The 23,829-nt window shown below is 41.4% G+C and overlaps 1 protein-coding gene and 1 long non-coding RNA gene across 2 annotated transcripts in view; one reads left to right on the top strand and one right to left on the bottom strand.

Moving 5' to 3' along the window:
- The first annotated feature begins 360 nt into the window (after positions 1-360).
- On the top strand, positions 361-5,111 carry LOC309530789. The gene is made up of 3 exons (XR_014218891.1): positions 361-448; positions 1,644-1,878; positions 4,634-5,111. It is a non-coding gene; the product is annotated as an uncharacterized lncRNA (long non-coding RNA).
- Positions 5,112-6,136: 1,025 nt separating this feature from the next.
- EFHC2 (EF-hand domain containing 2) overlaps positions 6,137-23,829 on the bottom strand; it is a 55,923-nt gene continuing 38,230 nt past the window's right edge. The window contains exons 10-15 of the mRNA XM_082219831.1: positions 20,790-20,986; positions 19,559-19,692; positions 16,677-16,874; positions 15,192-15,284; positions 8,062-8,167; positions 6,137-6,323 (exon numbers count right to left, since the gene is read on the bottom strand). Coding sequence (XP_082075957.1) covers positions 6,225-6,323; positions 8,062-8,167; positions 15,192-15,284; positions 16,677-16,874; positions 19,559-19,692; positions 20,790-20,986 — 827 coding nt within the window. The 3' untranslated portion in view covers positions 6,137-6,224. The remainder of the gene's footprint in view (positions 6,324-8,061; positions 8,168-15,191; positions 15,285-16,676; positions 16,875-19,558; positions 19,693-20,789; positions 20,987-23,829) is intronic.

Raw genomic sequence — 23,829 nt, 5'->3', positions numbered from 1 at the left:
AATCAGCAGAGATTCCGTTTGCCTGAGGCAAACTCCCACACCAACCTCCTTCCGAGCATGGCCATACCGACACTATTTTTTTAATAAGGCAGTGCCAATGAGTTCAACTTCAAAACAAAGTTTGCAAAAAGGTAAGAGCACTCTATCCCACTTTTCCCTGATGTTGATGTTGACAAGTTCTGGGCAGCCAGATAAAAGGCTGTCTTTATACTAATATACTGTTCAGATCAACATTACATCATCACCATCCACATGTAATAAAATCTAATTTGGAGTTTACCGGCAGAGTCCAGCTCTCCCACTGTGATTCTAGACTTATGTTTGGTCTCTAACCCTCCTGAGACACAAACTATATTTTGACCTGTTTGCCGGATGGTACAGACCACAGTGTTGATGCATAACAGGAACACGCCTGCTGCTGCCACTGTTCTGTGTCATGGACGTTGAGGTAAGCTGGCATGCATAAAGTCAGATCCTGCTGCTTATCTGTTTTCAGGTCATAAATATTGCGGTGCTGATTCTAGCTATATTAATTTGCTTTGGACTTGCTGCAAGCGTTTCCTTCCTCGTGTTCTTCTAGCACTCTTAGACAATTTGTCATAGCTCAGGATTTCTGTTATAACCCCACAGCCCTTCCAAAATAATTTACATCCTTTGGCAGGTGTAGGATTGGAGATACATCTGACCTTCATAAAATGGGAACATTGCGCGCGCGCCCCTTGCTGAGGCCTGCCAAGCTGTTCAGAACCTATTAGCAGTATCCAAATATTAACTCAGAGTTTTACAAAGCATCCCTGAGTCTTACCCTGTGTGTTAATGACACTATGGATGTGTCCACACTACAGTTTAGAGTGGATTTAACGCATTCCATGTATGCATGTTTTTCTCATTGTCCAGGATGTCAATTTCGGGTCTATCCATTTCTCATTTTTTCCAGTCTTAAATTCTGTTCTCCACATTTCTGCCGCAATTTGAGAATTTTGTTTTCAAAAATCCTCACGAAAAATATTCTAATGAAATATCTCCTAATAAACATATTTGTTTGTAGTTTTGATTAATGTACACGCCTTTGCAATTTCTCCAAATGTAAAGCATTATCATATGTTATTTTCACTAATATATTCATGCTGTGTACACTTTCCCCTAATCTATGCATCTTTGAAAACATCATTTGGTTGGTGAATTGCATTGCAAAATTCAGAGAGGTGAGAATTCTGAAGGCCAGCTGTGCTTTTGGTCTCATACTGTTTCGAAAAGTATGATAGAGCCAGATTTACACGTGAAATAAATTGTATTTCTCCACCATGCCTAGCCTGTACTTTCCTCCCATTATTCTTCAGATAATCAGATTAGGAAAAATAAGCCATTCCTCATCCACACACCACAGGGAAGCCAGTGTGGTGTAGTGGTTAAGAGTGGTGGACTCGTAATCTGGTTAACCGGGTTCGCGTCTCCGCTCCTCCACATGCAGCTGCTGGGTGACCTTGGGCCAGTCACACTTCTCTGAAGTCTCTCAGCCCCACTCACCTCACAGAGTGTTTGTTGTGGGGGAAGAAGGGAAAGGAGAATGTTAGTCGCTTTGAGACTCCTTCGGGTAGTGATAAAGTGAGATATCAAATCCAAACTCTTCTTCTTCTTCACAGTCACTGCTGGGTGGATGCTTCTTTGGCAATCTCTCACTGCCCATAATCTTAATAGGAGGCCTGGTGTCAAGAGTGGAAGACCCAGCAGAACCAGCACCAACCACCAGCAGGCTGAGAAGCAGCAACAGCCAACACTGGCAATGAAAAATGCCTCTCCAAGCTGGCATGGCCCTCCTTGAATGGGTAAACCCATCTTCTGTGCCACACTGCCATATCACCCAGATGGAGCGGGCAGGTAAGCAGAGTGAGTCTGCTTCTTGCCATGGTCATTCAGTTGCTCACTCAAGGGACGTGAAGGAGGTACTGGTGGGTTAGGACTTGGAGGATGAGGGCATAGGTGTCCCAAAACCATTTTGCTGAGAGCCACCCCATCCCACAAATAGACCCAATCTGTCCTGTTTAATAGTAGGTTGTAGGGTTCACTTTTGATTGGAAAACCTGATTGGCCTTTCACCATATCAGCACTGAAATCTGGAACCAGATAAAATCCCTCTGTGGCTGTATGTGGTTGTGTGAGCTGCTAACTGGCTACCCCCCCTGCAAAGTCAATGAATTCATCTCAATGCATGCCGAGTGGGACCTTTGAGACCTTTCAAGTGGTTTGTATCTGACCTTGCTGAGCAGGCCTGAGAACATCAGCCAGTGTTACTGAATGTGAAGTGTTCGCATGCATTTGTATGATGCCCTGGGAACAAGTTATTTGGATGATGCAGCTGTTCTTCTCAGAACATAAAACCCAAGGAGTTTGAAGAGAAGTTGAATTAATTTTTTTAAAAAAACTTGTACATTAAATCATGCCAGGGGCAGGGAGAATGAAAAGAGGCTATTTCTGGGTGGCTTGCTTCTGAGGTAGTTAATCCTTTGGCTGCTAAAAGAGCAATCCCCATGGTAAAGATAAGAATACTCTAAAGGCCATGAAGGCCCCAGAGGTCAAAAACATGAATCTCAAAAGCAGCTTAAAAGAAGGCTTATTTCATGGAAACAAGCTCAGCCAAAATGGCAAAGCCTAACAGAAACAGTGGTGTTAAGCATTGTGCATTGTTTGTAGGAGAATCAGATGGAAAGAAATGGCGCAGATCAAACGGGGGGGGGGATGAAGTTAGGTTGATTTGTAAAGCTCTCAGTCATTTTGGGTCATCAGCACATCAAGCAACATTATGAATGTATTTTTGCAAAGCACAATTACATTCCTAGCTGACTGACTGCTTGATGGAATGAAGCTGTGACATGTTATGGAAGATGCTTCGCTATTTCAATCATTGTTTTTAAATATCAGAGAAGGCTTGGTTTTCTTTTCAGCTGGTCTCGTTAACCATCCTCTCTGTTCTGAACAAAAAGGAAATTCATTCTTCCTATAAAGGAGATGTCTTATTAGCTCTCAGGTTGTCATTCACGGCCATACTTCAGCCACACCATTCACTATTCTGTGAAAGTGGGGAAAGGATGGTGAGGCACAGTTAAAGGGGACCCATAAATTCATCTGAATTTTCGTTGTTTAAAGGCTGCTATGCAACTCAAACTGTGTATTGACAAGGGCAGAGGAATTTGGGGTGTGATTTCTCTCTGCCAATATATCTATCAGATATATGCAGTGGGGGGGGCTGCAATGAGAAGCAGAATGCACACACCACCACAACCAGACCACCTGGGTCATGGAGAAGATGGAGGAGCTCCAGATGGGTCTGAAGAATTCGTTGTTATTTATACAGCCAGCATAAATGTTTTTCCCGAGATAACATTTCTCCTGGTATATTGGGACCACCAACAAAAGGAGGAGGGACTGAAATCTTGCCGCGTTAATAGCAGTGGTGTTTATGGCTTTGGCATTTATTAACTTGTGGGAGCTGTTTATTGGTCCATAAAATTTACTAATGGGGATATTATCTGTAAATTATATGCTTCCTCTACTGTTCAGGTTATTTATAGTGGCATAGTTATAGTTTATCACCATTTACTGGCATAAATCCCATAAGGGGACTTTAATTGCAAATTGCTTGTTTATGCTGTGAATAAACTACAGCAGTAATGTACAATATGTTGCGCATGCACATATATACTTCCTTACACAACTATTTCCCTCCACTTTATATTATACTTCTATAGTACAGTCACAAAAATCAACCTGGACCCTATGCAAACTCTTATCTTTATAAACAGAGGCTTACATGGCATTTAAGCCAGTACTTCAGTGCATTGCAGAAAGCAGGAGTGAATGTTTTCTGTAACAGGAGCAGACAGAATAGTCTGGCCCAAATTCAAAGCCCTCTGGAGAAATTGGTGTCATTTAAATTGATTCCAGTGGGCTTTGAAACTGGTCAATGCCTAAGTTTTAAACGTCTCATACACAAGATGTGATGACATTTCATGAGGGCAATCTAGTGTGAGAGTCAGTGTGATGTAGCAACTGCAGCAGGACTGATGTAGTGTCTCTAGATGTGGTTGGAGTTCCAACTCCCATCAGCCCTAGCAAGCACTGCCAACCATCAGGGATGATGGTAGTTGTAGTTCAGCAACATATGGAAAGCATCACATTGGCTAGTACCATAAAGCTCACCCTTGGTCAGCCAAATTATCTCCTTAACCTATGTCACTGGCTTATTTGTTGTGATGTTATTTTATCACCTTTCCACTCTGAATACAATGCACTCAAGGTGGCTAATGTCATACTGAAAAACAATACATCTACAATGAAAAGAGAGAGAAAAGAAAGTCCAATCCCTACAAAACAATGGTATATCGCCTAGTTTATCCCCTAGTTTGAAGCTCTTCAAGCTTCTGATCACAGTCCAATCAACTAGAGATGCATATAGTGTTTCTGAATTTGATTTAGCTAGGTAACCTGCTTGACCAAATGCACACAAACATTTGTGAGCTTCTCCTTAGGCTGTTTTACTCTAATTGTTCCACAAGTTTGCTGATGATAAACCAAGGACTGTAACCAGCGATTTTTTGTGATATTTGTTTATTGTTATTTGTGCTCTTCCTTTTAGTTTCCTGGACTTGTAACTTTATTTCCAAGCAAAATTCCATGTCGGCAAAACAGTCGCAATCAATAAAACTTTGAAGAGAGCAGATACAAGAACTCAAAGGCAAGGGATACAAAGCAAGACAAAAAGAAACACAAACAGCACCAGATGATTCTTAATATAAAGAAAGCAAAGCATAAAAGTACATTGTCAATTTTATGTTTCCAATAATGAATAAAAAAGCAAAATTCTCTAAATTTCTTGAATAATGGAAACCTTTCTTTAATTCGCTTGTAATTAGTGGTCTTCAAAAATCTGCCCACATTCCAAATTCCAGTTGTATATTCATAAATGCTTGGAACAGAAGTGCTTTTCCAGTTAGGAGCTATCATGACCCTTTCCTGGCTGCACAAACTATATATGAAAAATGACCAAATTGCAGTTTTCCACCCCCACCCCCAATAAACCAGACAAGCAGTTGGCCAATAGGTCAAAAGAAAACTTATAATTTGCAATATCCTTTCTACTTTCTATCATTTGCCCACCTTGAGATTTCTTTGTTTTTGGATAATACCATAAATGCGTATCTTATCTGCCACAGTCTTACCACATCTCCAAGTTAGAGTTTCAAATGCCACAAATTATGTTTTAGATTTGTTTTCTATTACCATATAGATATTAATACTGAGAGAACATTGTTATATTTGTCGTGGGACTGCATAATTAAAATTTATTCCCAACTATGATAGAAGTCTGTTTGCAAGAACCCTTTTTCTTCTTTCACAGGGAAGCATTCAAGCACACAAGCCCTTACCAGAATCTGAAGTTGGAGAACCAGGAAGTGTGCTTTCACTTCATCTGGCATTTGCTAAAACTAGATCATAATGGGGCAATTTGCAGCCCTTACAACCACAAAGTCAGATCACTCAGAACACTCAGATCTGTAAGCCGCTACTTGCAGATCTGGAATGATACTGCAAAGCACAAGATTGCCATCTGAGAGAGGACTAGGCCTGTGTCCAAGCTCAAAGTAACGTATCATGTTTTTATTATGAAAGCCATCCTACTGCAAAAGTGTCCGTATCTTTTCCAAGTTGCATAAAAGGCAAGGGTTTTGCCAGGCACATCTTTTCTGAGTGAAGATATGCAGCGATGGGAGGCTGGTCAAATTGTTTCTTCTATGCAGCTTTTAAAGGGTCAGGAGTCGTGTCAGGGTCTGGATCAGCGTGGCCACTATCCCCAAGTAACTTGTAAGAAAACAGAAGGGCAGCAGAGTCTGGCTGTGTGCATGTGGTGGTGGTGAGGGACACGCTCCTTAGCTAGAAACTTCACAAAAACATTTGGAAACCAGTTATCCAGTGCTCACTGCACATATAACAACCGAGAGTAAAGGTAAATTTAAATGATTTTAATTGTGAAAGTGCATGTACAGTACAGTCTATTGAAGTTTGAAAGAATTACAAAAGTATCTAAATTATATTTCTACAATAAAGTAAAAAAAACCAAAAACTTACATTTCCCCAAAAATCTATAACTGTGATTCTTTTATTTAAAAAAGCATGTACAGTAAGTCTCCTAAGAGAAAGGAAGTTGCAACATTTATCTGAAAGAGGTGCTAAGAATCTTCATTACCAAAGAGATCCACCATGAGAGGTAAATATTGAACCTTCTTCACTGGAAGGGTCGGTGGCTCCCCTCTCCATTCATCTTCATACTAAAAATAATAGAATAAGTGGACAAAACACATTTAGGGCTGAAATGGAAAGCATCCAGAAATGGCACAAAACACAATGAAGCCGTGCTGTCCTCATTTCCGTCCATAAATCGTTATACAAACAGAACTATGGTATTATAGAGTAACATTAACAAGAATACGTTTAAGCTTAAGAAATCAGATGCAAGTTTCTAGAACGAATGGCCTTAAAACAGAGGCAGAGACAAGGAAAAACCTCAGCAGCATTAAAACTCACCTGGGGAATGCAAAATCACTCTAATCAGCCTTAATTTGAGCAGAGTCAGTAACAGGAGACTAGCAAAATCTTAGAGGCTACTCTGAAGGCAGAACTGAATATTGATTCCCATGCCCAACCTAAAAATACACCACCACCACAAGAATCCACTGGTTGCGTGCAACTAGTGAGGAGCTTGCTCTCCTCAGCCCACCTTGTAATCAACTTGGGTTTCCATACTTTCTTAGAGAACCTGCAGAAAAAGCTTGAGCTTTCCATGAGCTTTCCAAGAAAACTCAAAAAGACCAAACCCAAAAAAGCTCTCCACGGTGCTTCCTCCCTCCATGCTTTCCTAAAACTTACCATGATAAAAGGGTGTTGGTGCGAAAAACAGCTGAGCTCAGCAGTGGCAGAAGCCTCATCTTTAAACCAGACCTGGAGGTACATAATTTCCCAGTGCCTCACAGAAAACTCCCCTTTCCCAGGCAGCGTATAATGCTCCAGAGGCATGCCCAGGCCCATCTTAAGGATGAGGTCTCTGTTGCTCCAGAAGCTCCCTGCACTATCTCTCTTTCCATTTGAGAATCAGTGCTATAAAAACAGAATACATTCAGTATACCCCACTAACAATATAATATGACCCAGTTGACAGTTTGATGGCTGTCAGGGATGGGAGAAGACCTCATCTTTAAACCAGGCTTTGGAATTTTGGGACATAAATTGTTTAGTTTTTGCTAGAGATTAAGCTAGCTGGGGAATAGTGATCTTCAGTACAGCATTCTTGGAGAAGATATCAGGGCAGTAAACTGCATCTATGAAGCCATGGGACCAGCGAGGAGAAGATTTATTTCCTGGGACCTGTTAGCTTAGAAACTGGTAGACAGATTAAATAAAACTCTCTGGATTCAGTTAGTCAATGAGAGCGCAGCCTGAGGTTTCTGTGTGTCAGATATAATCATCAAGCACTCCAGAAATACTCAATCCTAAATCACAAGTGAGATGAAGATATAATGGATAAAGTTCAAAAATCCAACAGGGGGATTCAAATTCCATTCCTTCCTTTAGTTTCCCTCAGGACCCCCTTTTCATTAAAATGTACTCATCAAAATTATCTTCAGTTATTTAAACAATTAAAACAAGGGGGGGATACACCAAAAATACTTTGAGGCAAGCTGAACATAGATTTTGACTTTCAATCCAGATGTCATGCAGCAGCAGGAAATAGGTTGGAAATTTGAAGTACTGAGACACCCAACATGTGGCTTATGCCTCATCAGAAGAATTTGCAACCTCAACAGTCAAGTAAGATGTGGTCCTCGGAATATGAATATAAGTGTAGTGAAGTTCCAGAATCCACAAAATGTTTTGGATGTTTTGTTCTCATTCATTACTAAGTACATTTTTAATTATTTGACTGCAATAAATTTTTGGATTTCCTTTGAAAGCTACAGTAGGAGGTTCTTGTTTGTGCAGGTCCATCAGTCAGAAATACTTTTGGCTTACCTGTAAAGGCATCAAGATGGTTTGGAAAACTGGAATTGGATGATCTCTCCAGTTTAGCCCATCGACTAGCTTCTTATAATTTACTTGCTCTTTGCAATCTTCACACCTAAAATCAGATTGGGAATGCACATATTCAGGAAGTGACCGGCTATTACTTTGCTTAACACAGCAATGATTTTTCATCCTTTACCTAGAAACTATCTTTTTGAACCCATAAGAACCAAATGGACATGAATTCATGATGTATGTATGTGTGTGTGTGTGCAGAGGGGGAAAACATACCTTATGTCACTCACTGACAGCCATTCCCTCAACGAAAGGCGGTGGGGCCAGTGGGGGGTCTAGCATGTTTCATCTCCACAAAGTTTAATGCAAACTACAACAGCCATGATTCCACGAAACCCATTTGCAACTGCTGTCTTGGTTATTGTTATGTACTGAAGTTCTCACCCTGGGCCAGCAGGGGAATACTGTAGATAGTTATGCAAATGTAGGATCGAAAGTGACGTTCAGTGATTGGATAGTTTTAGAAAGTTGCTACAGTAACGTTGTACTGGAGCTCTATATAAGCAGGCTGACTGAGCCCTTCAGTTCAGTTCTGTTCTGGCCTCTGAATAAAGAAGAGCTGTTTGAAGAATCGATGTGTCCTCTGATATGTTCACCCACAACTTAACAGTTATAGTTTTGAAACTATTTTTCATGCTGATTAACATCTACATACCACCTTGTAAAAACAAAATCTACTGTGAATACTATCTGGACAGAACTAGAGAATTATATAGAATCCCTAGAATCCCTATATCCTACTGCAGTGTTTATCATTGCAGAGGATTTTAACACACGTATGGGAGCCAACGATGTTAATTTGTACACACATTACAATCAGATTCTGGCACCAGATATCTACTTAGCCAGAGGTACCTCCCATTTGTCTAAAGATCATATTTACAGTAGCCAAAGTTGTAAGGCAGATGGACTTGCTAATATTAAACAGTATGATAGAGGGAGATAGGCCCGGGGAATATACCCACTTTACAAAGCATGGAGGCAGTGCTACAGATTACAATCTCATGATTTGCATATAAGTTTGTCATGGTGTTTGAGGTGGGCCCTTTTCCCTTCAATATATATTACCTTTAAATAAAACCTTGTAAAAAATAATTTTATGGTGATTTATTACAATAGTTAACTGTTTCTGCTTTTTACCTCAAATGCAATGTATGAAATGTTTATTATTATTATTATTACTATTACTATTATTATTACTGTTATGATTATTATGACTATTTATTGAATTTATATACCGTCCAATGCCCGGAGGTCTCAAGGCAGTTCACATAAAAGGACGACAGTATATAAAATTAAAATAAAAGCAATAACCCAATAATATCCCCCCAAAAGAGCCACATTTTAAAAGGATATGGAATGTTGATCAGGTCAACCAAAGGCCTGGCTAAAAAAGGAGCGTTTTGCCTGTTGCCTAAAGGTGTATGATAAAGATGCCAGGAAAACTTCCCTGGGGGGAGCATTCCATAGATGGGGAGCCACTGCAGAGAAGGCCTGTTCTTGTGTTACCACCCTCCGGGCCTCTTGAGGAAGAGGCCCATGAAGAAGGGCCTCAGAAGATGATATCAGGGTCCAGGTTGGTTCATATGGAAATAGGCGGTAGCTTACCACTGTGGGAGTACCAAATGAAAATTCCAAATGAAGTGAGAGTGCCAGATGAAACTGTTTAGGTAAGTCTAGTTTGAGCTACCTGCTACTATAAGAATTAACAAATGATGTAGAATAAAGGAAAATTAAACTGTTCATTTATTTTTATTTCATATGCTTGGAGTAGACACTGAATTATATCTGGAATTCTCCTATGAAAAAAGGATGAACACCTCGTTTGAACTGGTATTCATGTTCCCTTCTCCTCTGTCTGGGAGGGTATGCAGTGAGGAGGGATGTGGCAGGAGTATTTTCTGAATATTGTGCTGGCCTGCTTATGTTTGCTTTCTCTTCCCCAGGCAATCCATGCCTTGATGCTACTAGCACAATTTAATGGCAGGGAGGTCGTGGTCCCTGTAGCTCCCATGGTTTATCTATCATAACGGAATATTTCTTATAGGCTGATTCCTATGGGACTCATTGCTGAATTCCATGAGATCCGACCGTCCTATGTGAAAATTTTAAAAAACATTTGTTTATCAGAAGTATGCAACTGGTTTAGGGATGGTAATTATGTTCCTGTGTTTGCTTGCTGATGGGGAATCTGGAAAATTGCCACAAATATGTTTTACATTATTATTTTTTCTTCTGGTTTGGGACAAGTAATCACTTATCACATAAAAATATTGAACCAATAAATAGCCAGAATTTTAGAGATTATATCCAAAATCCTGGATAATAATTATTCCCAATCCCTTATGTTTAAATAGCAAACACACCCAATAAAAGTCAACAGGCATTAAACCTGATTTACACTTCAGTCCAAGAATAAAGTGTATTCTTTCAGTGAGCTCTATGGCCCTTATAATATATTTCGTGTGCGTTTTTTTTACAGCTACTACTACAAGCTTTCATCACAAAAGTATCTTTTGGGGAAACACTAGATGGCTACACTATGCTAACCTCCTGCAATTTTATTAATAAGTTTTTGCCATTCTCTGCTCACAGTATGCTTCTTTTGGCTGACTCGGAAAAGACCAGGGGGAAATGGAAGAGCTGCAATGTTCTAAGGAAGAAACGCTTGCAACGCATGTACAGTGTCTGATGAAAAACTTCAGAACTCAGAAAGGGACTTCTGGTGGTTAAGCAGAGGTAATGGTCCAATGCCCTGAAAAAGCCTTGTTCTTCTCAAATAGCTACCATTCTCCAGCCTCTGTCCCACAGTCCACCTGTCTCCATTTTCCAGACCCTTCTCACCTTCCATTTCCAAATCATCACCCCAAAATGAATCGCTCAGTCCAAGTTAACCTGGCTACCCGAATCTCAGAGCCAGAATCTATTATGCAAATCACCCATAAGCAGATTGGCTTAATTTGTGTCATAGGTTTTTGAATAGAAGGCAATATTTGGATATACCGTATTTTTCACTCCATTGGACGCAGTTTTTCCCCTCCAAATATTGAGGGGAAATGTGTGTGCATCCTATGGAGCGAGTGCAGGCTTGTTCCATAGCCGCGTGCAACCCCTCCGGCAGGGAGAGGCTGCACGGGGCTATGGCTTCTTTAGCCCTGCGCAGCCTCTCCCAGCAGGGAGAGATTGTGCGGGGCTAAAGAGGAAGCCAAAGCAGCCAGCGCGATCCATCCCGCTCACTGCCTTGGCTTGTGCCATCGCCGTGAACAACCCCTCCGGCAGGGAGAGGTTGTGCTCTTTGGGGCTGGAGGGGGGAGTTTTTTAATTGGTTTCCCCGTCTAAAAACTAGGTGCGCCCTATGGTCCGGTGCGCCCTATGGTGCGAAAAATATGGTATATAAACCCAATTGTTTATTATTTTCCACTGAAGGGTATGCACTTTACTGTATTTAAAAACAAAACAAAACAGAAGGCAGTATTTTTGACCCTGTGCTTCTCTTAACTACTGTACATTGAATTGTTGCTCCATGCATGCCTTTCCAAACAGAACCCCAGATTACCCCTTCTGTTAACTTCAGGTGCTTTTGCACGCCCATCAAGTTTCTTCTCCACCCACACTTCCTTTCCTGGTAACTGATTTGCAGTATGATCTATGCATGTTTACTCAGAAGTATGTTCAGTGGGATTTGCTCCCAGAAAAGTAGCAATCTAGCTGTTGGGTTCTGAACTTAAGTTTCTGAGCACTCTTCAAAGGAAACTCCCCACAACACACTTCAATAGTCTAGACTGAAGGTTATCGGAGCACAGGTAACTGTGGCCAGGCTCGCTCTGTGCAGAATGGAATTGTGCCCTAAGAGACGGCGTAAAAAGCTTTGAAGTAAGTGAAGTGGGGAGGGGAAATCAAAAGCAGCCATGGGCCACAGGGACCAGTTGGGCCTCTCGTGTCAAAGCTACCTCAAACTGCACCTCCTGACTGTGTTCCTAATCTTTCACAGGAAATGCGGCCCCATGAAGATGGGGTTGAACACTAGTTATCTACCTCCTTTTTCACTGTTCCTATCAAAGCCTGAGTTGTGTGTTAATGTGCTTGTGGAAAAAACAGTACATGCTTTTTCTACCCCTGTAAAACTGGTACTGTATAACTCAAGAAATAGTTGGGGACATGCTCCAGTTTTCAAATTTGTTGGATCAAGTTTTCAAAGAATATTCTAACAAGTGTGGCACAGTAACATGGGAAACTATTCAAGCCCTTAGCCTTCATTGCTATCAAATAACCAAAGCAAATTCAATTAATGTCTGTATTTTAGATAAGTAATGCATTCCTTTGGCCCATTTCATATTTTGCGATACGAAGCCCTGTAGTTTATTTTCAGATTAATACGCTGATTTTAAACACACTGTTCAGAGAAAGCAAGGGTGGGCTTCACTTTCAGATAACTGGTGCAAATACAGTTCACTTTATGAAATACATTTAGGATCAGGGTACACATCACAAATACAGTTTCATATTATTGCTCCATGGTTTATAGATAACAAGGCCCCCGTGTTTAAGACTTATTACATTTATCATAAGTGATAGAACATAACTCTCTTTTCTGGTTGCATCTATTTAATTACTGCTTTCCAGAAGTAGGAGAGAATTCTTCATTTCACTCCTGGATTCTAGCTGTCCCAGAACAACTTTTGGCAGTTCAGGTTAGTGGGAGTTCTAAAAATGAATTATTTTACTCCCTTTGACTAATGCTCATGAGCAGGTGTCAGAAATGATGAATGTGCAGCAAATTGCAAAAGTCATCCATCTGCCTACCGCAGGGAACTCCCTGAAAAGCTCTTGTTTTATGGAGGCACCAGATTTTTTAATAACTGTGCCTTCTTTTTATTAGGCATTTCAGAAAAGAGGGAAAAGACAAAAGGTTACCTACTGCTATGACAGGCCACAAAGAGCTTTAAAAGGTGAGGAACCATTTCACATTCTGAGAGGTTTCACTTTTAACAAGGCAATACAAGGCAAGTCTGGCATTATATTGTCTTTTAATTCAATATCAAAGCCCTCAGCAAAACAGGAGATGGGGGGGAGGAGGGGGCTGTTTGATAAGGAGGAAGTGACCTGAGCAAGAAGCCTCATAGCTCCTGAGAACCCAAGATGGATTAGTTAGGAGGAGGAAAATCTGGGCATCAGCAAGGGATGACAACTTGGGTGGCCTTGGGCCAAGAGACGGCATGCTTCTCCTCCAGTGTACTGCTTTGACCCTTCCTTACACAGAGGCTTCCCTCGTGAGTTTCACAGCACATCTTGAGAAGCCCATGCCAAAACACAGTAAAACTGCAGGTTCATTCTCCCCCACCTCAATGCAAATATGGGAGCTATAAACCTTGTAATATTCCTAAAGTCACACAAGTTAAAGCAATAACTACACTCTCATTTTGCAAGCAGGTTGCTCAGTACAACAGATGCCCAGCGGAACTCTGACATCTGTGCAGTGTTGTTTTCAATCTGAGCAGCCCCACACCTCAATAACAAAGGCCCCTCTTTTCACTGAACGTTGTCAGATTCAGACTGCATTTGCAATCTGTGTCTTATATAGATATTTAAACCGTCACTATTGAAACAGCTGTCTGAACAGCACAGTTCCTAAACCATAATCCAGGCTGTTTCGGCATCTCTAAGACACTGAATCAGTGTGCAATGTACACACACAGAGCTCATGTGATCCATCTCGTTAATAAAAAGTTAAGAAGGGATCCACAGAAAGGCTGTTTGCAATGAAGACAAAAATGAAACTCTCATGAATATGTGAAGCAATCAGCAGGGAGAAGCACAACTTGGCAAACTGCGGACAGCTTGCCATTTTATACAAGTCAGGCTAAAGATTCTGGTGACAATTTGAAGGTAGCTGTTTATTGTGTGTACACTCATCTCATTTTCACCTCAGATAAACAGGTTTTCCAGGTTTTCCCAACTGTTTCAAAAGTTTGCAACAGGAGGCAGTTCCCTCTGTATTCCCCAACAGCCCCAGATGGAGAGGGAAGGTTGTCTGCTTCAGCCTGAGTGAGCTTCTCCTCAGTCCCTAGTCAGGCAGGAATGCTTTGAAGTTGCACCAGGCATGCCTCCTCCTCAGCTGACTCATGCAACCCTTTGGCGTAGGAGTGAGGAACCTCTTGGCCCACCAGCAGGGCCCATTTGGCCCACAAGGCCATTTCCCCCAAACCACACCCATCTGTTAATCAGCTGACATCACTCTGATGGGTGGGTGACATCAGCTGATGGGGGAGTGGGGTTCAATAACATAACTGGTGCATGCAGCCAAAGCATCAGGATTTAACACCCCGCCCACTCAGCAGCTGATGAGAGAACTGGCAAGCACAGCATTGCACTCTACTCCCCCTCTGATACATGGGTGGTGGGTTGAATCCTGCTCAGAGCCTAGCAGAGAGCAAGACTGAAGTCACTATTCATCAGCTGGTGAGCAGAGGGTTCAATCCTGTTGGGTGCTGCTTCACCAGAGTGTTTGTCCCCTGCAGGAAACAGGCTGGTGAAGCTGACTTCACATGTCAACTCTAGACAGATGGGCAGGGCCACCCAGCTAGCTGTCACCTGATGTCATCATGATGTCAGGTGATTGGCTGGTGGGTGGCCCTGCCCACCTGTCAAAGCTGGACTTCAGGGGAGAGGGAGAAAAGGTAAAGATCTGGACTGACTCCTGCTTGAAGGAGAGTGCAGCAGGCTCCCTTTTTTCAGTATAGCTGGAATTTTAAGAGGGAACAGGACTTCTCTCACTGTGGCAAGATTGTTAACTTCTACCGTGGGTCATGGCCTATCACATTTCACTTGCTGGCCCCAACGAAAGCTGCTTTTGGGAACCCTGCACAGGATTGTTGAGGCACCCCTTGTTCTACTTCTGGATATCAGCAAATCCAGCCACAGCAGTGAGACAAAAGAAACGTACATGTATGCCCCAGGAGGCTATGCCTCCTTCAAGCCTTCCTCAAAAACTGTTCCTGGTTTCCAGCATTCCTAACTCAACACACCATTTACATAAATTCATATAATCTTAGGTTGAGACTTACGCAGCCAATATCGCTCGCAAAAGATCATCTACTACTGGTAGCCTGAAGGACTTGCATATAGTCCTGCACTTGTCGCTGGCCAGCAGTCCGCATCTGCACAAACAAAAATGTTTCTCATGGAATTCATTTTTTAAATGAAAATAGAAAAATGTAAAATGCCTGGTTTAAGAGGTGTCAATACCTGCATTTAAAAAATAGTAACCTGGAAAAGATGGTGGAAAAGCTTTTGGAAAGGAAAGCTTCTTAAAATGCAGTCCAGTGACTCTTCCTTGCCTTCAAGCTGCTCCATTGTGTGGAGCTTTGAGTACCAGGGAAGGCTAATACTCATGCCCACTTATTAGGGTCAAGGGCTGCAGCTCAGAGGTAGGTCATCTGCTTTAGCTGCAGAAGGCCCCAGGTCACTCCCCAGCACCTCCAGACCCTGTTCAAACTCCTAGAAAGCCACTGCCAGCCCATAAAGACAATAAAAGCTAGATGGGCCATTGGCCTGACTTCCTGTTTCTTTTTTCTGAGCCACCAGCCAACCTGTCCATGTCAGTGCTTCTGCCAGGGCCTCCCCCTCATGCACCCTCAAAGAAGGACTGCAGCTCTCTGGATCTTCTGATCAGCTGCTTGGCAAAGGATAGAAAAGTAAAAAAAGAAACCACCACTAGGCACCAGGCTCATCTGCCCACCCAAATGACACCCACACCCCCCACACCCCAGAAATCCCTTTTGCTCAAGCACTTTGCCTCCAGGAGGCTAAAATGTGCTGAAGGCCAGTGGGAGACAGATTGCTATATTTGCTTCCAAACCTGGAGCTTTGAATTAACAGATTGCAGACCAAAACAATTAAGTCAATAGGATTTAAAAATTGTTCCCTGTAGTAATTAGATTCAGACCATAACAGTGACACTGGGTTCTCAGAGCAGCAAAAAGGACATGCCCTGCCAGACAAAGAAGGGAGGCAAAGAAGATACACTGGGTCTTTCCAAAATGCTGCAAAGGACTTTGAGACAGACATAATATTTTGCCTATGTTCAATGTAAGGGTAGAAGCAAAGCTCTCCGATCACTTAAAGCAGAAGGACACTCCCAAACCACCATAGGCAAAGCAAAGGACTTTAAGGTCTACAATCCAAAGCAGAGGAAGTACTGAACTTACTTCCAAGTAGATGTGATTAGGATCAGAGTGTGATTCCCACTAATTCCAATGGGAAAATCAACATGGACAGAGATGGCCTTCCTCACTAGGTGAGGCCACCACATTTCCAGGAGGGGCTTCATAGAAACTCAGCTATTTCCTCATACCTAACGGAAACATCTGCATCCAGCTGCTTACAAGCCATTAGCATCAGAAATGCAGAAGCTGAATAAGAACAACTGTTTTGAAAGTTCAGAAGCTGTATCCTACTCACAACATACACCATCTGTAAATATATTATAACTTCTCTGTTACCCCCTTGCACCCTTTAAGTACTTAGCTATGTACATAGTCATTCCTTACTTGCTCCGGTCGTTGTACACAAGCACTGCCAAGAGTTGACCAAAATTCTCAAAGCTATTTTTCTTAAGTTGTTCCTGGGCCACTGCTAGAAGATAGGTGGTATCCATTTCATTCTTATCTCTCAAGCTATAGTATCGCCCAAGGGTCATAATTTCATGTTCTGATAAATTTCTATCTGAGATATTCAACAGCAAATTTCTGAGGAAGAAAAAAAAATGTATATTATAATTGCTTGCATGAAGTGTACCTGAAAAGAGCAACAAATGTATACAGCATTTTCTGAAGTGGCCTTGCATTAGTACAAAACTGCGTTGGCACAAAACATACCGCTAATTTTTAACTAGCATCTACATTAAATCTTATTTTCGTTGAGCTTCAACACAATGAAATGGAATGCAAATTAAAAAATGAAATGGAAAAATACATACAGGCATACATCATTTTATTTGTAGGCTGCCTTTCCATAGTTAAAACCATGCTCAAGGCGGCTTACGACATGAAAAAGAACATAATTACAAAAATATCAAAGGTAGTCATAAACAATGAATGAATCACATCAAAAAGTTCACAACCAAATCCAACAATTTCCACATAAATCATAAGATATAAAAATAAAGATACAAAAAATTAATATCAATAACAGCAACAACCCCCCTAGCAAAAAAAAATTCCCTAAACAATACCCCAACTCCAAAATGCCGTAACTACTCATAATTGTGCTTTTTGCAGCTGTTTTATCTACTCCTCCAGCATAAACACTTTTTTGAATAGCTGCATGTAGAAATAATGACTAATTCATATAACATGGAAACAAATATAATATTTTAAAAAAACACACCAAAAAACCTTCTTCAAAAGCGGTTATATTTAGGTGATGCACAATCTACTGATTTGGTAACAATATTTTTTTGTTATTTTTCTTTTGCTTTCCAGTGTGTTCTGAAGTGGCTTTGCAATAAGAACAAAAAGTAAACTCAATCTGTGTCAAGATTTTCTTAAAGCTATCGTGTTGTTAAACTGATTGCACTATAATTTGAAAGTGTTGGTTTGCAAAGTTCTCTTCAAATTATTACACATGTTAAAAAGAACATTGCACAGGATGCGTTTAAGTCATAACAAAAGCCAAATATTTCAAAGAGATGTATGGATGCTTGCTCAAAATCAGTATGACTTTTCCTGATATAAGAAATTCTCAGAAATATAAAACCTCAATATGTGCATGGTACTTTGCCATTTGATTTTCATTTCAATACAAAGACACAACAACCATGCACATTACTTTAAACATCCAAATTGAGTCCCTGAATATGATAAAGATCCATCCGTGCTTACAAAACAGTGCCCAGTTGTAAAATATGTTTGTAGAAAATGGATCAAACCAGGCCATTAAAACGTAATGCCAAATCATCAACTGGCGTTACGAGAACAAAATTTGGGATCACACTTTAGCTTTCAAGGAAAAAACAAACAAATCATCCGTTTCCAGGCTAGATGGAAAATAAGATAAAGGGCAGGGGGGGAGAGCACAGTAACTGGAAGCTTCAAAGCAGAGTATAATTTTTGCATATTTTCTGCCCAGATGAAAATGACTTGGAAGTGGAGTTTGAAGATCCTAGTTTAAACATTTTTACTGTTTCAGGCCAGTGTCCTGCAAAACACAGATTTGCAGGAAAATACCCTTAATTAAAAGACAAGGAGAAAGTGAAAAAAGTTTGCATTTCCACAGGGAGGTTTAGTGTTTACTTTGACAATGTTTCTGCACAGGACACAGGTCTGTAATTATTGCATGTATCAAGAAAAAGGCAAACATGTATTAAATGTGTTCGATGGGATTTATGTAAGTGTGCATAGACTGCAGCCTTAAGAATTTCAAATGACAGAAATTGTCGTATAATGAAAGAATAGGACTGGAAATCAGGAATAGAATATAGGAACAATAAAGTGGGTTTGTCATCTGCTTCAATTTTGCACACATCAGTGAGGCTTTTGTGTTCCAACAAGAGCCTTAGGAACAGGGTGAGGTGCGCATCATCAGAACATGCCAGCAACCAGAGTCAGGTGTGTGGACCAAGGCTTGAGACCTCACACCTCTTTTAAAAAAAATGGATCTCGGGCAGCTGGAAAACCCTCTGCCTGAATCTTTAGAGAGCAACTTCTAATCAGAGTGGGAAACGCTGATGAACTAGATGGTCCAAAAGTGTGACTCGGTGTAAGGCAGCTTCACACATCTTAGGCAGTATACACACCATAGATTTAAAGCACATCGGCCCTCCCCATAGACTACAGTGGTACCTCAGGTTACAAACGCTTTGGGTTACAAACACTTCAAGTTGCAGACTCTGCTAACCCGGAAGTAGTACCTAGGGTTAAGAACTTTACCTCAGGATGAGAACAGAAATAGTGCACCAGCGGCACGGCGGCAGCAGCATGAGGCCCCATTAGCTAAAGTGGTACCTCAGGTTAAGAACGTACCTCCGGAATGAATTAAGTTCATAATCAGAGGTACCACTGTACTGGGAACTGTAGCTTATTAAATGTTGGCGGGGTGTGTGTGTGAAAATGTGCTTTAAGAGTAGGGTGTGTATGCAGCCTGTGTGTATTCACTGCACCTATCATTTATAGCAATGAGACTGCCAAAACTCCACACAATATGTCCATCCTACCAAAAGGTACAAATTCAGGTCAGAACAAGACTCCATAGGTGCTCCACAGGTACCACTGCTAAGGACCTTGTGTTAGTTAACCTGTTTGTGCTCTATGTAATAGAGAAAGCCAATATCCAACATCCTAGTAGATTTTCTCTCTCTGTTATTGATGATAGGAACCTCACAGAAGATACCCTAAACTTAAACTGCCTTTCATCTAGGCATTCAGAGACTTACCTAAATTCATCATAATCAATAGTGGTGGTGTGTTGAGGATCAGCAGCTGCAAAAATCTGCTTAATCTCTCTTGATCGAGGTTCTCCTATTGCCTTCAGTTTGTCCAAAATTACGCAGATATTGGCCATAGGAAACTGTAAAGAAAGGGTCCAGGTGAGACTAACAGAACATGTATATATATATATACAAAGTACTAATGCACAGCAGCTTGAAAACTACAGTAGCTAGTTATTCATATCCTTTATGACAAAGACATACATTAGTTGCATTATATTTGCATTATTTTTAAAACACCAGCACTGAATCCCAAAGTAGCTTTTATAAAAAGTTTTCAAAGTGATGCCAAGTTCAACCTGAGAAAATCAGTGCCAGTCAAAGACACTGTGCTGCATAAGATGTGGCACCCCCTCCACATACAGAAGCCAATTGAACTTGTTGCAGAATCTTACTTCAGCACCGGAAATGGAACAGCATTCACCATTTGGGGATCTTGCACAACAAATCAGAACAAATGTTCAATAAATAGTGGTTGGCATCTAATCTCCCTGCAAACTTTGCTCAAGCACATCAGGATGAACATTCAATAACGGGTTGTCTGGAAGTGACCCTAATGCAACTTTATTGAAACATGGCTATTTCATTAGAATACGTTACGTACGTAGTTGCCCATAACATACGCCTTTTTAAAAACAGTGCCCCTAGCGCTGTACTATCCCTTTCAGGATCCTAATTTTATCTCTATTTGGTTGTTCTTTCTCCCAAGGGCTCTTGCACAACTCCTTTGTGGAGAAGGAACCATAACAACTATCAGATGTTCTTATGGATTTTGTTTGGTTAGCTTTGACTCCTTTATCTTTTGCACGGGGAAATTAACTGGTACAGTGCAGACTGTATCAGCAGTTCTCTTTTTTTGCTTTTGCTGATTTATTCTTCCAGGAACAAAGGCAGGATTAGGACATTATGAAAGTCAATCTGCGAGCCTGAATCATCAGGCACAAAGTGCACTCCATGACATTTACCAAAGACATTATTTGGTATGTATCTCGCAGAGAACAGGTTGAGAACATGGACCCGTTTTTCTCACCGGGTCGTTTTCAAATGAGACAACGGTGGCTCTGTGTTGATCTTGGGGGTGAATAAACAGTGGTTTTCAGAGCCACCATTATTTAAGCAAGATAATAAAACTCCATATGCTTTAAAGGCCAAATAAGGATTGGAAAGCACAGCTTGCCTCATTTGCATGTTTCTCCATGTAGTTGAAAGCATACTCATCAGCATCCACCAAAAGAAAGACGTGTCCATGGAAACACACTTTAGCTCCGACATACAGATCCTTTGCTGTGTAGTACTCAGACAGTTCAGCCTTATATAGCTCTTGCCCAGGCTTCTTAACACGACCTCTTTCCAGGAATTTCCCACCAATTATCCCTGTAACAAGAGAACAATAAATAACAAGTTGCATATTTCAGAAAGAAACCAACGAAACTGCACCCTCAAATTTCCTATCAGCCAACTGGCCATACCACAATATTTATTTCCACCTTTAAATGCCGATTCCTTGATATGGCCATTTCAGTGTCTGACAAAGGAGTTTCTCATCCTTCCTCCCACCCACAACAGCTAAGTGCATCGCTCATCAAGTTTCTTCTGTGGGTTGGGAATGGTGTGGGATGCGATTCAGGAACCTGCTGGGGAGGAAGATGAACGTGACCCACTGATTTCAATGGGTTGGATTCCACGTTATGTTAACTTAATGAATTCCTGAAAGTAGGGGAATGGGAAACTTTCCTTCCATCAATTTCCTTAAGTTATCTTATCATCCAAGCCTAGGGTGATTCCCATCAGTCTCCCACACCCTGTCACACATTGTTCAGGAGTGTCTCTGGCCCTCAGGAGAGGTTTTTCAAGGGGCTCCTGTGGCTGAAAGGAGATGGGAAACTTTCCATGCATAAACTTCCCTAAGTTAGTTTATCCTAGAAGCCAAGTCATTGAAATCAATGGGGAAAGTTAGTTATCTGTGACCTTTGGGCCATGCAAGCTGGGCTGATGAAAGCTCAGTTGAAAAACATGTGGAGGTACCACCTGGTCAACCCCAGATTTACGAAGTACTTTTATATTCTGCCATTTTCCATTGTGGAATGGAAGTCTTTATGCTCTCAGGGAGTCCACTATCCAGGCACCGACCCAACCAGAGATCCTCTTAGCTTCAACTAAGTGGCAGCTGCAGCATGTGCCCTCAGATCATTCCCTTGGACATATAATACAAGCAGTACATGAACTCTGGTATGCCTGTGGTTCATTTCCTGCTTATATCTGCACTCCCAACCAAAAGCCCCAAAGCATGCATTAGGCATCATAAAATGTTTCATATGTATTATTTGGTGATATAAGTGTCATAAAAAGGGATGGGCAATACAATGAAATTCCATTTAGAGTCCAAATTATAAGTAAATGCAGAACCTATAATGCTTTATTCAACCTGAATTTGGTTCAGAAATCTTCCTTTCACAATAAAACTGAAAGGTGAAAAATCCATTAAGGTAAAATTCAGGATCTGACTTAAGCCTGTAAAAGCATGAAAATTTAAGAGTCAAGAATAGAAGCCAGGTCACAACAGCTTCCTCCCATCTAGTTACTGATGCATATAAGACCATCAGTTTGAGCAGACAGCTGCATTATCTAGTCAACAAAAGCTTTTAATGCCATTATGGGTTCTGGGTTTCTTCACTTAGAGACATTTACTTTTTAGCAACTATAAAATAATTTTTGCAATGAAAAAATATATGGAAAAATAAAACCAATTATTCAGAAGGTACTGACAAAGACAGCACAGCCCAAACTACTCTCTCTCTCTCTCTCTCTCTCTCTCTCTTTCTCTCCCTCTAGTGTAAAGATCTGGGAGGTTGGAGAAGGTGCAGTATTTTGTTTTCAGAAATACAGCCCAACACAAAGTATACCATCTTGTTTACCCGAGCACAAACAGCACCTAGGAAAGAGTTTCTATCACTTCCTCTTGTTGCAGTTCCCCAGAATGTTGGAGTATACCAGACCCAACCTTCTTGTATGAATTTTGAGGGTGATGATAAACAAGTCTGTCCCCATTCCTATCACCACTAGCTGAAGAAAGAATGGCTACTAGTCTTATCAGCTGTTATCACAGATGGGGAATTTGTGGCCTTCCATATGTTGGTCTTAGTCTGAACTCCCGCCATCCCCAACCAATGGCCATGCTGCCTGGGGCTGATGGGAGTTGGAGTCTAATGACAGCTAGAGGGGCACTGGCTCCCAATCCCCAGGCTATCCGATGGCAGTAAATGTCTCTGAACACCAATTGCTGGGAATCACAAGTTGGGGAGAGGAGTATTGTGTTCAGGTCCCACTTTCAGGCTTCCCAGAAGGATCTGGTCAGCCAAGCACAGGAGTCTAGGAAAAGCCAGCTCACACATCCCTTAGGATTGCCATTTTCAATGCCAATGGAGCCTTCACCCTAGCCTTCACACACCAGCAAACTACCCAACCTATTGTCAAGTCTCCCAACCCGCAGGCAGTACCCCCATCTTGAAGAATATGCACAGCTGCCTCTGAGGCAAAAGGGGCCACAAAATGCACCAGATAATTATCATAAACACTGGGAGAGAAAAGGGTATAGTCCCCTTCCATCACCCCTGCCCCACCTACGGTACCAACAATGAACCATCATCCAAATCCAACAGACTCTACCACCTGCGATCCATTTAGGCCTGGGAATTGCAGTTGCATTGCGTAATCTCCTTAAAAGCTAAACTGCATTAAATTCTCAGACCACCAATACATTACTTACTGAAGCATCAGGAAAGTGCACCTAAATTTGCTTTCCCCTGCCCCCCATACAGCATACTGCATATTAAATGCCCATACAAAATCAAGTACTCTTTTGCTACCATGGAAAATGGTGGGTTTCAGTTTAGATATCTCTATCCAGTTACGCAGTTTATGGCCAGAGACAGCAGGAGCTTTTATTGGTGATGAACACCTGAATCAGAACAAATTTGGGGGAGGGGTGACCAAATTGGAGGAGGCAGCTACCACAATTACATACCACCCAGATACTAACCAGAGGACATGCAGCCTATGAAGTTGTGATTATACACAGCCTTGTATTTAAGGATTTGCCTGCTAGCCATAGGATATCTCCTCATCATAGAAACGCCCTCCTTTTTTCCTCTGCTAGCCCCCAACAGACTAGCAAAACATTAATCTGCAGGGCAGGGACTTTTGTAGGCTTGTAGACA

Source organism: Podarcis vaucheri (assembly GCF_965113315.1).
Source record: "Podarcis vaucheri genome assembly, chromosome: 4".
Classification (NCBI taxonomy): Eukaryota; Metazoa; Chordata; class Lepidosauria; order Squamata; family Lacertidae; genus Podarcis; species Podarcis vaucheri.
Note: the sequence above shows the minus strand (reverse complement) of the source record. Positions and strands in the feature narration are given on the sequence as shown.